Genomic DNA, 14582 nt, shown 5'->3' with positions numbered 1-14582 from the left:
GCGGGCGTGGCTTATATTGGCTAGGCAATGACCAGTATAAGTTAAACCCTATTTCATATGATCGACTAAATTGCCGAAAGCTCAACTTACATTGGACTTTTAAATTAGCAGATTTTTTAATTTTTCCCGAGATTAGGGGTAACAGACGAATAGACAAACAGAAAAAATTCAAAAAATCACATATTTGTGATCTATTGCGTTAATAAACACCCCCAGTACAATTATTTCTCAATTACCTTCTATGTATAGATTTTGATCAGTTACGGTTTTATTATATGTAGGTATAGATATATTTATCACTCAGACGTTTGCCAGCGTGTTATAAAAAAGAATATGCCCTCGAAAGTTTTTTGAATTATTGTTAAAAAAATTAGAAACTATAAATATCACCGGTTCAGCTCTAAAAATGTTTGAGTCTTATTTACAAAACAGAACACAAGTAGTTAAAATAGATAATTATAAAAGCGACGCACTACCTACATCATATGGAGTCCCACAGGGATCTATTTTAGGCCTATTACTATTTTTAATATATATTAATAATATACAAGATATCGGACTACACGGACATTTAACCCTATATGCTGATGACACTTGTTTATTTTACTTCGGTTCCTCCGTACATGATATTGTATCACAAGCTCAAGACGATCTAAACACTATATTTTCATGGTTTCAGTCCAATCTTCTAACCATTAATATCTCTAAGACATGCTACATTTTATTTAAAGCTAAAAATAAGGTCATACCACCACACACGAACCACTAAAAATTAATAATACACCGATTCAGCAAAAAAATAGCGAGAAATACTTGGGATTAAGAATTGACAGTTCATTAACGTGGGACACCCAAATCGAATACATTAAAAGCAAGCTTTCATCACTACTCAGATCACTTCGTAACATTGTCCGCTGTATTCCTCATAACTTCGGTACACAACTTACAATACACTAGTAAAACCGCATCTCTCATACTTAAATCGTATCGGAAGTGCCGCAAAAACAAAACTTGCTAACTTACAAATTGCACAAAATAAACTTATCAAGCTACTTTTTAACTATCCATACCTAACGGCCACTAAAATATTTACAAAGATACTAAAATATTGAACATCAATCAATTATATACTTATAACGTTTGTATCTTTATTCAAAAATCACTAAATAAAAGCATGTACACTAATATAATTACCATGCGCAGTATAGTAAACGTAGCAATCGACGAATTAGCCTTTTAGTTCTGCCAAAAACCAGAACTAATTATGGAAAAAAAATGATCACATTTGAAGGAGCACAGCTTTATAATAAAATACCTTCTTGTATAAGAAGACGCATTCACTTAGCGCATTTAAAACGCAACTTGCACAATATCTTACTAACTAACTAACATACAGTGGGTGCGTTTTTCTTTTCTTTTCTTTTCTTTTATTCTCTTATTGATTTCGTACTAACCACTACAGATTAAATAAAACTTGGTGTGACGAATGTTAGCAATGGTATATATTTTAAGTTAGTAATGTTCTCAAATAAGTGACTATGTATTGTCTTGTTGAGAATAAAGATCTTTAAACCTGAATGTTAGTCAAGGAACTGAATATTTTTATTAATTAGTGAATTAATAAAAAAATACAATATAGATTATTTATTAGTGTTATTGTAATATGAAGAAATGATATAAAGTTATCAATATTGAGACATGCGTTTTATCCCGCAAGCCCGAAGTTACTATGAGCACGTCTTACTCACTCAAGATGTTGAGCGTGCGTGTACATATCGTACTTAAATATACTTTTCATATCGAGGGCTCCGTCGGTTTTGATACAACATACATCTTGATTTCAAATCGTATTCTTTCAGACCTTCTTTAGTTTTCCGATAGATACTCGTATTACAACACAAATTCCTTGTACTCAAGGACCTTTATTACTATTTTATTCGCAATTCTCGTTGAATGGCAATCACACATAACTATGGTAATAATAATCACTCGAGCAATGTTTTGTTACAAAACATAAATTATTATTAATTTAACCGTCACTCAATCCTACACGTTTTTATATTACTTTAGAAGAGTATATCTATACTAATATTAAATATTCGGAAGAAACTTTATCTGTCTGTCTGTCACGCTTTCAAATTTGGTAGGCTACTTCTTATACCTAACATCTGACGACTAACCCTTAAAATGCGAGCGAAGGCATAGGCTACAACTAGTACTGTATATTTTAATGCTCACCAATCAATCTACGGCATCTTTACAAATAATATTGCCAACAACACCACCATCACCTCACCGAGGTGAGAACATACACATGTTGTTGTACAGTGCTTCAGTTATGGCGACGTAATACCAGCTGAGAGCCGCTAAGATACTCGTACATTTACACAGTGCACAGGACATGACGGTAGCTCGTTGACGTAATTCATGTAACTTATAATAATTTCACGCCAATTAACTTTGAAATTACATACAATATAAATGTTTACTGTTTTTTATGGTTAGCTGATAGCAGATTGCAGGGTCAACCCAGACTGGTGCTTTAATTTGTTGTTATAATTCAGCTTCTACTACACGAGTAAAGCAACTCTCAGCAAGAACATCCTAGAAAAAAGTTGTTTTTTTTTGTAATAATAATTAAATTTGTGATTTGAACTTTGTAATTAAATCGGTAGTTTGATAATTTTATAAAAAATATCTAGCAGAATAAATTGCCTACAAACTGCAGCAGTTGTTTGATTAGTAATACTTTTGGCTTAGTTTAGCAGAGCAACGTTTTAATGCCTCGCGCGCACTTTGCGCGGGCACTTTCGCCGTTCTGATTGACGTTCATGTCAGACAGAATGTCAATATTGAGCGATAGTGTACACTATATGGACGGGCACTCTGCTACGACCTCTGGACCACTAAGCAGTCGTCTATAATAATTTTACGACCTCCGCAGTCGAGTAGTGTGTACACCGGTTTTCATGGGTACGCCACTGCGAGGTCCCGGGTTCGATTCCCGGCCCATGTAGAAAAAGTTTATTAGTTTTCTATATTGTCTTGGGTCTGGGTGTTTGGTGTACCGTCGTTACTTCTGATTTTCCATAACACAAGTGCTTTAGCTACTTACATTGGGATCACAGTAATGTATGTGATGTTGTCTAATATTTCTTATAATAATAGATTTTCTGACATATCAGCGTCACGTGACCTTAGTAATCGCTTAATTTGTAGGCGACATTGACTGAGGCCTTTCCGAGAAACCTGTCTCGGATCTGCGAATCACTTAACTGCGGGTAATTTTTTCCTTCCGTTCTCACGTGTATATTTAATGTTTACACAAATAAAACAAAAGATTAGTTATCAATAAAATTCAATTTTGATTCTTAACGAACTTATTTGAATGTCCCAGTGTAATTGGTCGATGGCCTTCTCTTCTCTTCTTCTTCTTGAGTCGATATGGCCCAGTGGTTAGAACGCGTGCATCTTAACCGATGATTTCGGGTTCAAACCCAGGCAGGCACCACTGAAATTTCATGTGCTTAATTTGTGTTTATAATTCATCTCGTGCTCGGCGGTGAAGGAAAACATCGTGAGGAAACCTGCATGTGACTAATTTCAACGAAATTCTGCCACATGTGTATTCCGCCAACCCGCATTGGAGCAGCGTGGTGGAATATGCTCCAAACCTTCTCCTCAAAGGAGCAGGCCTTTATCCCAGCAGTGGGACATTTATAGGCTGCTAATGCTAATGCTAATGCTTCTCTTCTCATCTTAAGTAGACTAATGAGGCAGACGTCACCATGTTATTTCAGGCATATGTTTCGAGCATTTTAATATATTTTAACGTTCGTATGTGGCAGTAGTAACCGAGAAGTTTTGTGGAAACCGGCTGTCATGGTATGGACATTTTATGCGGAGAAATGAGGACCTTGATGTGAGACCTTGAACTTGGATGTGGATGAAATAGAGGTAGGGCTGACCAAAGAAACGATGGATGGATTGTGTGGAGGACGATATGGCTGAAAGAATGTTACTTATGAGATGACGTCAGACAGAGAAGTATGGAAGAAGTCTTCTTCTTCCATGACGGTAGCTCGTTGACGTAATTCATGTAACTTATAATAATTTCACGCCAATTGACTTTGAAATTACATGCAATATAAATGTTTACTGTTTTTAATGGTTAGCTGATAGCAGATTGCAGGGTCAATTCAGACTGGCGCTTTAATTTGTTGTTATAATTCTTCTTATGCTCGGCCTTCTACTTTGACACGAGTCAAGACATGCTGCGCCAAACCCAAATAAAATTGGGATAAGGACAGGAGGATGATGATGCATCTAACATAATATGTCCGAAACATCGTGGGACACATCCTAGGTTTCTCATGGCGGTTTTGCTCATCGCCGGTTTTATAACTCTGCATAGTAATAAAGTGGTATTAAAAGTAAAATATTGTATTTAATTGTCACGTTTTGAGAATAATAATTTATAAAATTCTCATGTATCGTGTGATAAGACTCTTCGATATTAGATTCTATGATGTACATTCGAGTTTCATAAATAAATTCAGAGCTCAAATTGAATAATTTATAAATCATTTGAGAATGAAAAAGAAATAGTATTTGTGAACAGGAAACGACGGAGGAGCATTTTGTTTTAATTATGCACCGATTTTTCCAAATTCCTAGTTAGCAGAAATTTCTCCTACTGGTGCATCTAATTTTGAAAAGATTAAAATATTTTAATTTCTTCAAAACTATATTTTAAATTAAATCTTAAAAATTAAGTTATATTGTACAAACGAACAAACGTTTGGTTCCAATATGACATACCTTAATATCAGGATATTTACTGTGTAATATTGATTCAACTTTGTTTTGTGGCTTTGGTTGACTCGTGATTAATCGTTGTATATTTTCACCCGTAAGCCTTAACTTAATATTACCGTGCGCTATCATTCGAGACAAAGTGCCCGGCGCACGCGCACATGTAGTTTCGCGCTGCATCACTTATAACAATTACGTGTCAATGAATGTATAGTTTTTGCATAAATCATTATTATAGATTTGCATTAAAATAGCAATTAATAGCGAAGCTATGCGAACAGTGAGTTTTAAAATATAGAAAGGGTGGCAAACTCTAAAGTTTCGACAATGGAGAAAAAAAGTCCATTTGACACGGATGCACTGATGCTGGAACTGGGGCAGTTCCGGCGGTTTCACGTCGTGAACTACGTGTTGCTGGCATTCGTGCCCTTTGCGCTGGCTCACTACGGCGTCAACTACGTGTTTGTAGCGGCCGATGTTCCGTACAGGTAACGTACGAGTCAATCAAATACTCGTTGCAGAAGCTATTTCTTGGAATTTGAATAATATAAAAAAAATAAACAGAAACCAAATACGTTTTTTTGTATATAACAATTGAACTTTACGTAAATAGTCGAACTAACGTCACGCAAATATTGCTTTACAACTCATTGCGATGTTAAAGAAAGATTAGCGGTGATTTGCAGCAGCGGCTGTCAGAAGTAACAAGAACAGATAGCATTCAGTAAAATAAAGCACCCTATTAGCGGGCGACGCGCGCGCCGGGGCGGGTTCGCTCAGGGAACCTGGATAGAGTTCCATCCTAATATTTTTATTAGTATAGATAATGAAGGCCTTAATGTAAATAAAAATATTAATTAGTGAAAATAATAAATATTATTTCAATGATACAACACGAATGTTTGTGACATTACTCACGTATTTATAGAAATAAATAAATACTTTTGCCTTTGTAATACTTAAATGAAACGTGCTTTAGTACACTTTAATAAAAAGTTCTCACCGGGTCAGATTTAACAGACAAGATATTCAGTATTAGTTACTCTTTTTTTCTTTGCGGATTCTCAAGATTTTATTTGTCATTAATCGTGAGAGCTAGAAGAGCGTTACAGTTGATATACTATTATAGCCAACGCACCCTTGCTCTATTACTTTTGATTAAAATACGACTTTTTATTATTATATGCTATGTTTTGATATAAAAATATTGTTTTCATATATCCAAAAATGTTTGTTATGACAACAATTTTATTCGATCATTTGGTAAGGCAGTCGAGCAAATGGAAAAGTTGATAGAAAGTGGGCAAAGGGCCCAACGATATGGGAATTATAAAGTTTCCCCCTTCACTAGACCAAGTTACATCCTTTAGGCCTCTGATTCCACTGGCTCACTTACCGTTTAAATCGGAACACAGTACAATGTTGCTGTTTGCCGATATCATTACTTCCCATGGTATCAAGAGCGGGAGGGATAACGAGTGCACTTGTGCCATAATATGTCCTGCGCAGACAGCTGACCTTCTTGAGAATGGCCGCCCTAATCGTCCAGGAGACAGATTCTCCTCACAAAGAAAGACACAAAGAAGTCCTTAGCAGATTAAGGAAAAATATATTAATGTCAAAGTATATGTGTGTTGAACTGAGCAGCAAATAAAGCCGGTCTCATAGATAACATTAAACAGAGACTACATTTTAAATTGATGTGTATATTGTACGCGTGTCATTAGCAACGGCGATGCTATCGTTCAACTAGTGATAAGGTCCCGACTGTTGCCGGTAATTATCATTTAATTGACGTTTCCTCGCCGAGTCTCGCTGCCGTAGTGCAGCACGGGATAAACACGCCATTGTTAAGTAATTATTCTATTAACTATATTCCTTCCTACGTAAACAATCTTCAGTTTTATCTTTAATGGTATTGTATTTGAGTAAAATATCTCGTATCGTTTAATTTTAACTCACTTGCGTAAAATTTTCCTTTGATAATCTCAAAGGAAAATTTTACGCAAGTGAGTTACGAAGGATTAAAAATGTTTGAATCATTAAATTTTAAAAAGACAAGCGATTTGTGGGATTAATCAATTAAAATTGTTAACAAAATATTTCTTAATTTAGTTCCTTATTTAGTTGTCATCTTTAACAAATGTGTAGAATTCAGTAGAGCACACAGTGGTATGCCCTAGCAGAATGATATTCATGATATCCCCATATCACTCAAGTGGTCACGTTCGATTTGGAATGTTTTATATATACTTGATCAGAGCATTTGCATCAATAATAATAATAAATAAATATTGGACAACATCACATAGATTACTCTGATCCCAATCTAAGTAGTTAAAGTACTTGTGTTATGGAAAATCAGACGTAACGACGGTACAACAAACACCCAGACCTAAGACAATATAGAAAACTTATGAACTTTTCTACATCGACTTGGCCGGCAATCGAACCCGGGACCTCGGTGTGGCGTACCCATGAAAACCGGTGTACACACTACTCGACAACGGAGGTCGTCAGCTTATAGTTTGTATATTATATGCACCAAATTAAATGAATATATTCAATATAAATTAACGGCCGTGATATGCCGAGAGACTTTTGCAATAATGTTTACATAAGACTTAACCGCTGCTAATTTAGTTTGGGAAGGACTCGCGGCTGTTTAAACGAACACATAGTTCTGCGACTTTCACTCGACATGTAATACTGTAGCTGTTCGAATACAAATGAGACAAAACATGTAACACGTAAACACGTCGCATCAACAAGTCGAAATAGCTCAATAGATGGCTGATCAATTTTTTAGAATAACTAAGTGATACAGATTTTTCCCTTTTGCCTTTACTAAAGCTTAAATTTAATACCTCAGTTACAGTTTGGGACTTCTTTATTACCATTATAGCTGCCAATACTAGTTCCAAATGATATAAAATCACCATATAATAGCAATTAGGAGTGTTAAAACGTACGATTTAAGATTTAATTATAAAAAGAATTAAGTAATATGTTTCAAACCTGCAAAACAATGCTTTCGAATACGCCTTGTCCTAGTTTCTTCGCGTACAGATACGTCACCTTGTCTGGAGCTTGATGAGATAATAGCTAGCCCGACTCGGAAGCGCTGACGCTAATAGGGAAGTATCTTCATTTCACTTATTCCTTATTGCGAGAAAGTGAAAACATTAAAAAAAAAAGAAGATGTTTCCCCTTTTGATGTCATACTCCCAACTTAATAGCGCTCAGTGGCAGCCCGAGCCAACACCACTGAGTATTCATATGCTTAATTTGGGTTTACAGCTGTATATACGTGTACACCGTGAGGCAACTCGCGTGTCTTCTGCTTATTTCATCACGTGAAATCCACATCAGCATGGTGGATAAGCTCCAAAACTTCTTATTAGGAGAGGAGCTCGTTGTCCAGCCTTGGGGCATTTAAAGGCTTATGTTATTCATACAGCAAAACTAAAACAAAGCTGTAAAATAAATATACAATTGTCAATAACACGGATGTTTGAACTGACTCACGATGATATCGATGAGTGGAAGCACTGATCACCTATTGGTGTTTAACTTTTTATGTTTTTCGCTTTTTGCTATACTACAGTGGCAGAGTGATTACAATAACCATGCGACCGACCTTGACATGAGCGACGCAGCTCTTTTTTGTAATGTTAAGGACAAGGAAAAATTGTCCAAATAATGGCGACGCATATTTTAAGATTTGATGCTTCATAAATCAAACAAAAATTATTATAAAGACCAGTAAACCTATTCGAAAACCTATCGCTTAGCTAAGATGTAAAAAAAGAATTAAAAATATTGGGGAATACTTCTCAATATATTTTATAAGATACGGTTTATAAAAAAAACTAATAATGTATCGCTCATACAATATCCTACATTTTCAAATAATAAAAAGTGATCTCATTGTCTATAACACGGATAGTGCACTGAGGAATTATTCCACTTAATTTCTGCTTCTCTTTTCCTCCACAGGTCTACGCGTGCTGACTCGCGATGTCACCGCTTAACTATGATATCGAAATAAATGATTACCATAACCCACTGAGTTGTAGTTTTTGATTTAATTAATAATTTTATCTATAAGTGCAATATAAAATATTCCAGGATCCATTGTCCAGTAATATCTCACTCATTTGTGTCCCAATATGAGTCAGGACAGTTGAGTCAAGTGATACAATTAAACCTATCAATGTACACGTCGAAGTTACGGCTCCACATAGGAAGCACGTTTAGTTTGAAATTATGTAAATATATTTTTATCTCTGCAATATGGAATGTTCTCGTTATGTGGCTCTCGCGAGTAATCTGACAAGGAGACATAGATCACTATTAAAAATATGTCCGAGATACTCGCCATGAAAGTAGTTTTGTTTAATCCGAATAAGAACAAAAGAAAATCGAAAAAGAAAAAGAACTGAAGAAAATGATGAGAGGGTAAAGATTTAAACCAAGAAAGTTAAGGAATGTTATGAGATCATGTGTTAACCACGAATCCTTTACTCGCATTACTTACTTTGTGGCTCAAGGTTGGTGGCATTACTCTAAAATAAATCAAGCACGATACACAAGCATCCGGAAAATAGAAGCGGTAGAGGCTCAAATCAAATAACCTACGAATCCCGATGTAAAAGCGTATGTAGATTGTTCAAAATGGAAAGGAAAATATTCTTTATTCAAGTGGGCTCATAAAACCACGAATCGTCACGTTTGTCATCTTCTAGGTTCAAATCAAAATATACTTAATTCAAGTAGGCACTTTCGAATCGTCATTTAGCAAACTGTATTAAGTGAAGCTACCAGTGGTACTGTGACTCTATCACATAACATATATTGAGAACTATTCGCCAATATTATTAATCCGTTATACTTTTATTTACATCTTAATAAAGCGAAAGACCTAAGTTTTTAATTAAACAGTAAGCCTATAATATATAAACAATATATAAACGTTATATAATATATAAACGTTCGAAGTAAGTTAATTTAATAAATTATACTATTTTTAACATTTTACTAGTTGGTAAAACTCATTTACTATAGTGGAATAATGGTCAAAGAGCAGATTTCGAAAGATTTCTTTTCACTAACATATTACCTTAATGGGATTGCTTAAATAGGAAATCATTGGATTAGATACGACTTCGCTGACGCCCGTGTCATGTATAAACGTCTTGGATACATTACGTCCTCTCAGGCTTCACGTAGAGAACAGAGTTTTTATCGATAACATTAAATATTCCTAATACTATAAGATGAATAAATACATTTTCAGATGCGTGGTGCCAGAGTGTGAAGCGGCTAACAGTACAGAGTACAATCCTCTGTGGTTGGAGAGCGCGCTGCCGGAGAGCACGAGAGATCGGCGTTGCTTTAGCAAAACGCCCCTGGACGCAGAGCACTGCGCGCCCGGGAATTTCTCCGATGAACTAAGGCCTTGCGATCGTTGGCTTTACGCTTCGAAAGATACAATCGTCGCTGAGGTGAGATGTTTAGTTAAGTAAAAGATACTGAGTGATTAGTTAGCGTGTTTGCAAGCTGACACTACTACTAACACAATATATAATATGCGTAACACGGTACTAGAATTGCTTCTGAGGATTTATTTACAAAACAATCCATAATTTTTTTTTGATCCAGTCTTATAAACTAGCCACTAGACCCATGAAGCATATACATATGAACATATACATATAAATAATATAAAAATCAATAAATAAATTAGAGACTTAGCCTTTACGCGTCCGACTAAGTCTTCCTTCAAGAAACATGTTAAACGGTCCTGACTGTTGTTGTTTGCAGTTCAACCTGGCTTGTCAGGACTGGAAGCGCACGCTGGTGGGGACCATCCACAATATCGGGATGCTGGTCTCGCTCCCCATCCTGGGCTACATATCCGACCGGTCAGTATATTTGTTAATATACTTGTATATCGATGATAACAATGTATTGTATCCTATCCAGTGTTTACGATAACGTAAAACTTGTCTCTTATTTTTACTTGCTCTAATTACTCTCCTCTTCGTGTAAAAAATATTGGGAGCCGATTTTCCCTACTTTTAAATGTCAATACAACAATGTGCTATCTGCACCTAAATCTGACGTCGGTACCAGGAAATGGATAATGCGACTTTTCAATAGCTACTCGTGAAACCCCTCGAGTACTTTAATGAGTTTTATAAAAATCATTATAACGACACTAATATTAATGTAATAAATAAAATGAGGACTTCTTTTACTGTACCTGCCTTACCTACCAATACTACTACCTACCTTACTTATACAAAATACATACATTAACATATTTTATCACTAAACTTGAAACTATTATAAATATTTATATTGATAACATTTTTGACGACATACGAAAAAGAAATAAAATGAAATGATGAATATTATGTTAAAAAAAAACAAATGACTGAAATACCTTCTCAACAGGGACGCATTAGTCACGTTCCATTCGTGATCTGTGAGGAATGCAACTCTTTCAAAACTATTGCAATATTAATTGCATATAATAAAACATATGTTAAATGTCTTTATTTCAACACCACGAATAATATTAACGCTGTTTATTGCTGCGATTATACAAACACGAATGTTACTCGTAACTCTTGAATGTTTTAATTGACCACTAGCTTATGCCCGCGGCGTCTGTGAGGGGGTCTCGGTGCTGTACATGCATGTTTTATTATACCTTGCGCTCTTTCAGTCATCGTAACGAAATAAAATAAAAACCAACCATATTAAGATGTAATCATAAACAAAACAATAGTTTTGCGTGACGCTCAGACAAGTCAGTTAAGTCGTCCTTAGTCCTGCGCCTGAACTGTTACCGGTCGTGTCGAGTTTTCCGTTCCAGCGGATGAGAGAAAAAAGAATGAGCCATTGCTATTTTAGATAAATATATTATTATGATTTCAGTTGGGGTCGGAAGCGAGCACTCATATTGAGCTGTACTTTGGTCGGTGCTATCGGCTCGCTGAAGGCATTCTCCTTCTCCTATGAGATGTACGTCATCGTGGAGTTCCTCGAAACCGTTGCTGGCGCTAGTACCTTTCCCGCTGCTTATATTCTTAGTAAGTATCCGGTATGGCGTCTACGATTCATTCATTTGGATTTAGGTCTTCTGACTTCGATTTTTTTTACATACATTACTCTGATCCCAATGTAAGTAGCTAAAGCACTTGTGTTATGGAAATCAGAATTAACGAGGGTACCACTTTATACTACGGTTATTGCTATTTTAAAACCTATTTATTTGATGTGCTAATTTATGTGCCTTAGTTGAATCAAAGTAAAAGAAATAGACATAATATTTTTATAAAATTATTAATTCAAATTTGTATAAATTATAGTGTTTCGTATTTTCCAGCCATCGAACTACTCGGCCAAGACAAGCGAGTGTTGACGACAGCGTTCCTCGGGATCATGCTGGTGATAGGAGGCTTAAGTTTCGCTCTCTTGGCCAAAACGTTTCCTTATTGGCGGACTTTTATCCTAGTAGTTTACCCACCATCGCTGCTTTTCCTGTCCTACATATATTTTCTGCCGGAGAGCATTCGATGGCTTTTGTCTAAGGGACACAAGGAGGAGGCTTTAGTGATCATAGAGAAGGCGGCAAAGATGAACAACGTCACCTTATCAGACGACACGATACGACAGCTGACGACCGTCGACGAGAAAGTCCAGATCGACGATAAGAAAGATCAAGAAGAGGAGGGACTGTGGATGCAAGTTCTGCGATCACCGATAATAATGACCAGATTGGCCATATGTTCCTGGTGGTGGATAACTTGCACGTTCGTGTTCTATGGACTCGCCATCAACTCTGTGTCTTTAGCTGGTGATAAATACACAAACTATATGTTGGTGGTTAGTGTGGAGGTGATCGCCGTCGTCACCAACGCCTTGGTTTTAGACCGCATTGGAAGAAAGAGGACGTTATTGATTGCGTTCGTCGTCTGCGGCATCTCTTGTACTGCGATCGCATTCGTGCCTAAAAGTAAGTTCTTAGCTTCGTTCTTCATAATATAGTGAAGTGTCTATTCAGAACATTATTTTCATATTCAATACTTTCTATCGATTGCAGTTGCTATGTCTGTGTTTGTATAAGCAGTTATAATACATTTGACATCGCATATAACTACTTAAATGTTGCCACCGTTTAAATTGACATATGTTTACATTTCCCTCAGACATGTCCTGGCTCGCGACGCTGCTGTACCTGGTGGGAAAGATTGCTATCACTCAGGCCTTCAGTGGTATCTACATGTACACGTCGGAGTTGTTCCCCACACATGCGCGCCATTCGATGCTCGGTTTCTGCTCAATGGTGGGCCGCATCGGTTCAATCGTGGCGCCACAGATGCCGCTACTTGTAAGAATTTTAATTCAGACACTATGTTTCTATGTAATAGTTTAAATTATTTCTTATCGAGATATTTTTTCTTATGTTAAGGCCAATGCTCAACTTTAATAAAGAAGGCTCTTGAATGGTTAATTAAAAAGATTGAATTGAGAATGAAACAGTATCGAGAGTTTCACTCACTTTTAATTCACACATAACTTTTTTTTTTAAACAAATGTTTTAACGCAATTTTCAAAGGCAATCTACATCGAATGGCTACCGTCGGTTCTGTTCGGCGCGACGGCGCTGTTGGCGGGCGGACTGATGCTCACCACTCCGGAAACTCTGAACACAAGGTTGCCTGACACGATCCGTGAAGCGGAGCTCATCGCATCACAACCTCATAGCACCAAACGTGATGAGGCAAACGGACGGACCAACACGACCGATGCTCAAGTCACTTCTCGTTTTTAATGGATACAAAAACTTTAGGGTCACTCAACAGACAAAATACTTAGAGTAATAATAAATTAATTTGTTCTAATGAACAAATTAATTTATTAAATATAAATTAAATTATAAAATATTGACATTATATTTTGGAGGAAAAATACGATAATGGTATTTACATCTAAAATATCTTTTCTATTCTGTAGAAGCAAACTCGAGTCTTAGAATCTTGGATCGTCGGATTTTAACATTTTACAATTTGACCGAGTTTGGGTTCCAAGTTTGTTTCGTAGAGATATTTTTAAGCCATTATTTGTCGAGTAGAATTAATTTCAATAAAAAAGCTTGAATCAACAAAAGTCTAACAATATCTCTTACAAATTTGTCCGGCGATTCAAATTGCTTTCGATTTAGCAATTGATCGACTAAAATCGATTCGGCAAATTGCCAACTTGATATATGTAACCTACAACTACTACTACATTTACAAAAGTAGGTTTATATCAAATCTGAGAATAGTAAAGTATAGAATTAGATGTCTCTTACAATGGTGACACAATAATTGTAAAAAAATATTCTTCGTTTGGTTTTTTTGTTCATTATTATTTTATTTGTAGTAATAATAAGTTATTATTTTAAGCACTTAAGAACACCCCGATGTAATATTATTTAATTACAATATAATTAAGATTATTTGATAAGTAGAAAGCAATATCGAATGTGATATTTATTTAAAATTTATTTAAATTAAACTTTAATTCCACGTGATTTCGCATTTTTATTCAACGTCAGACTCACTGTTATTGTGACTAGCAGTCGCCTATTGGTCGAAATTCGACCGTAATTTATTGTTAGTAAAATATTATATGCGTGGATTCGAAAGATACGTAGGAAAAATGAGACTGAACTGAACAATACCTCATCGCCACTAACATAAAAAAAA

The 14582-nt window shown here is 35.8% G+C and overlaps 1 protein-coding gene across 1 annotated transcript; it reads left to right on the top strand.

The window, feature by feature from the left end:
• Positions 1 to 4960: 4960 nt before the first annotated feature.
• LOC125066790 (organic cation transporter protein-like) lies at positions 4961 to 14401 on the top strand. The gene is made up of 8 exons (XM_047675062.1): positions 4961 to 5303; positions 10115 to 10322; positions 10642 to 10742; positions 11764 to 11918; positions 12215 to 12844; positions 13038 to 13219; positions 13448 to 13739; positions 13784 to 14401. Exons 1-7 carry the CDS (start codon positions 5143 to 5145, stop codon positions 13661 to 13663), a joined length of 1653 nt encoding a protein of 550 aa, XP_047531018.1. The 5' UTR covers positions 4961 to 5142; the 3' UTR covers positions 13664 to 13739; positions 13784 to 14401.
• The last annotated feature ends 181 nt before the right edge of the window (positions 14402 to 14582 follow it).

This window comes from Vanessa atalanta, chromosome 10 (assembly GCF_905147765.1).
Source record: "Vanessa atalanta chromosome 10, ilVanAtal1.2, whole genome shotgun sequence".
NCBI lineage: Eukaryota > Metazoa > Arthropoda > Insecta > Lepidoptera > Nymphalidae > Vanessa > Vanessa atalanta.
Note: the sequence above shows the minus strand (reverse complement) of the source record. Positions and strands in the feature narration are given on the sequence as shown.

Excerpts from the sequence above, each read along its gene's own strand:
- LOC125066790 (XM_047675062.1), top strand. The coding sequence starts at position 5,143 with ATGGAGAAAAAAAGTCCATTTGACACGGATGCACTGATGCTGGAACTG. Across the intron at positions 10,743-11,763 it reads CTGGGCTACATATCCGACCG|TTGGGGTCGGAAGCGAGCAC; the intron begins GTCAGTATATTT and ends TTATGATTTCAG. Across the intron at positions 11,919-12,214 it reads TCCCGCTGCTTATATTCTTA|CCATCGAACTACTCGGCCAA; the intron begins GTAAGTATCCGG and ends CGTATTTTCCAG.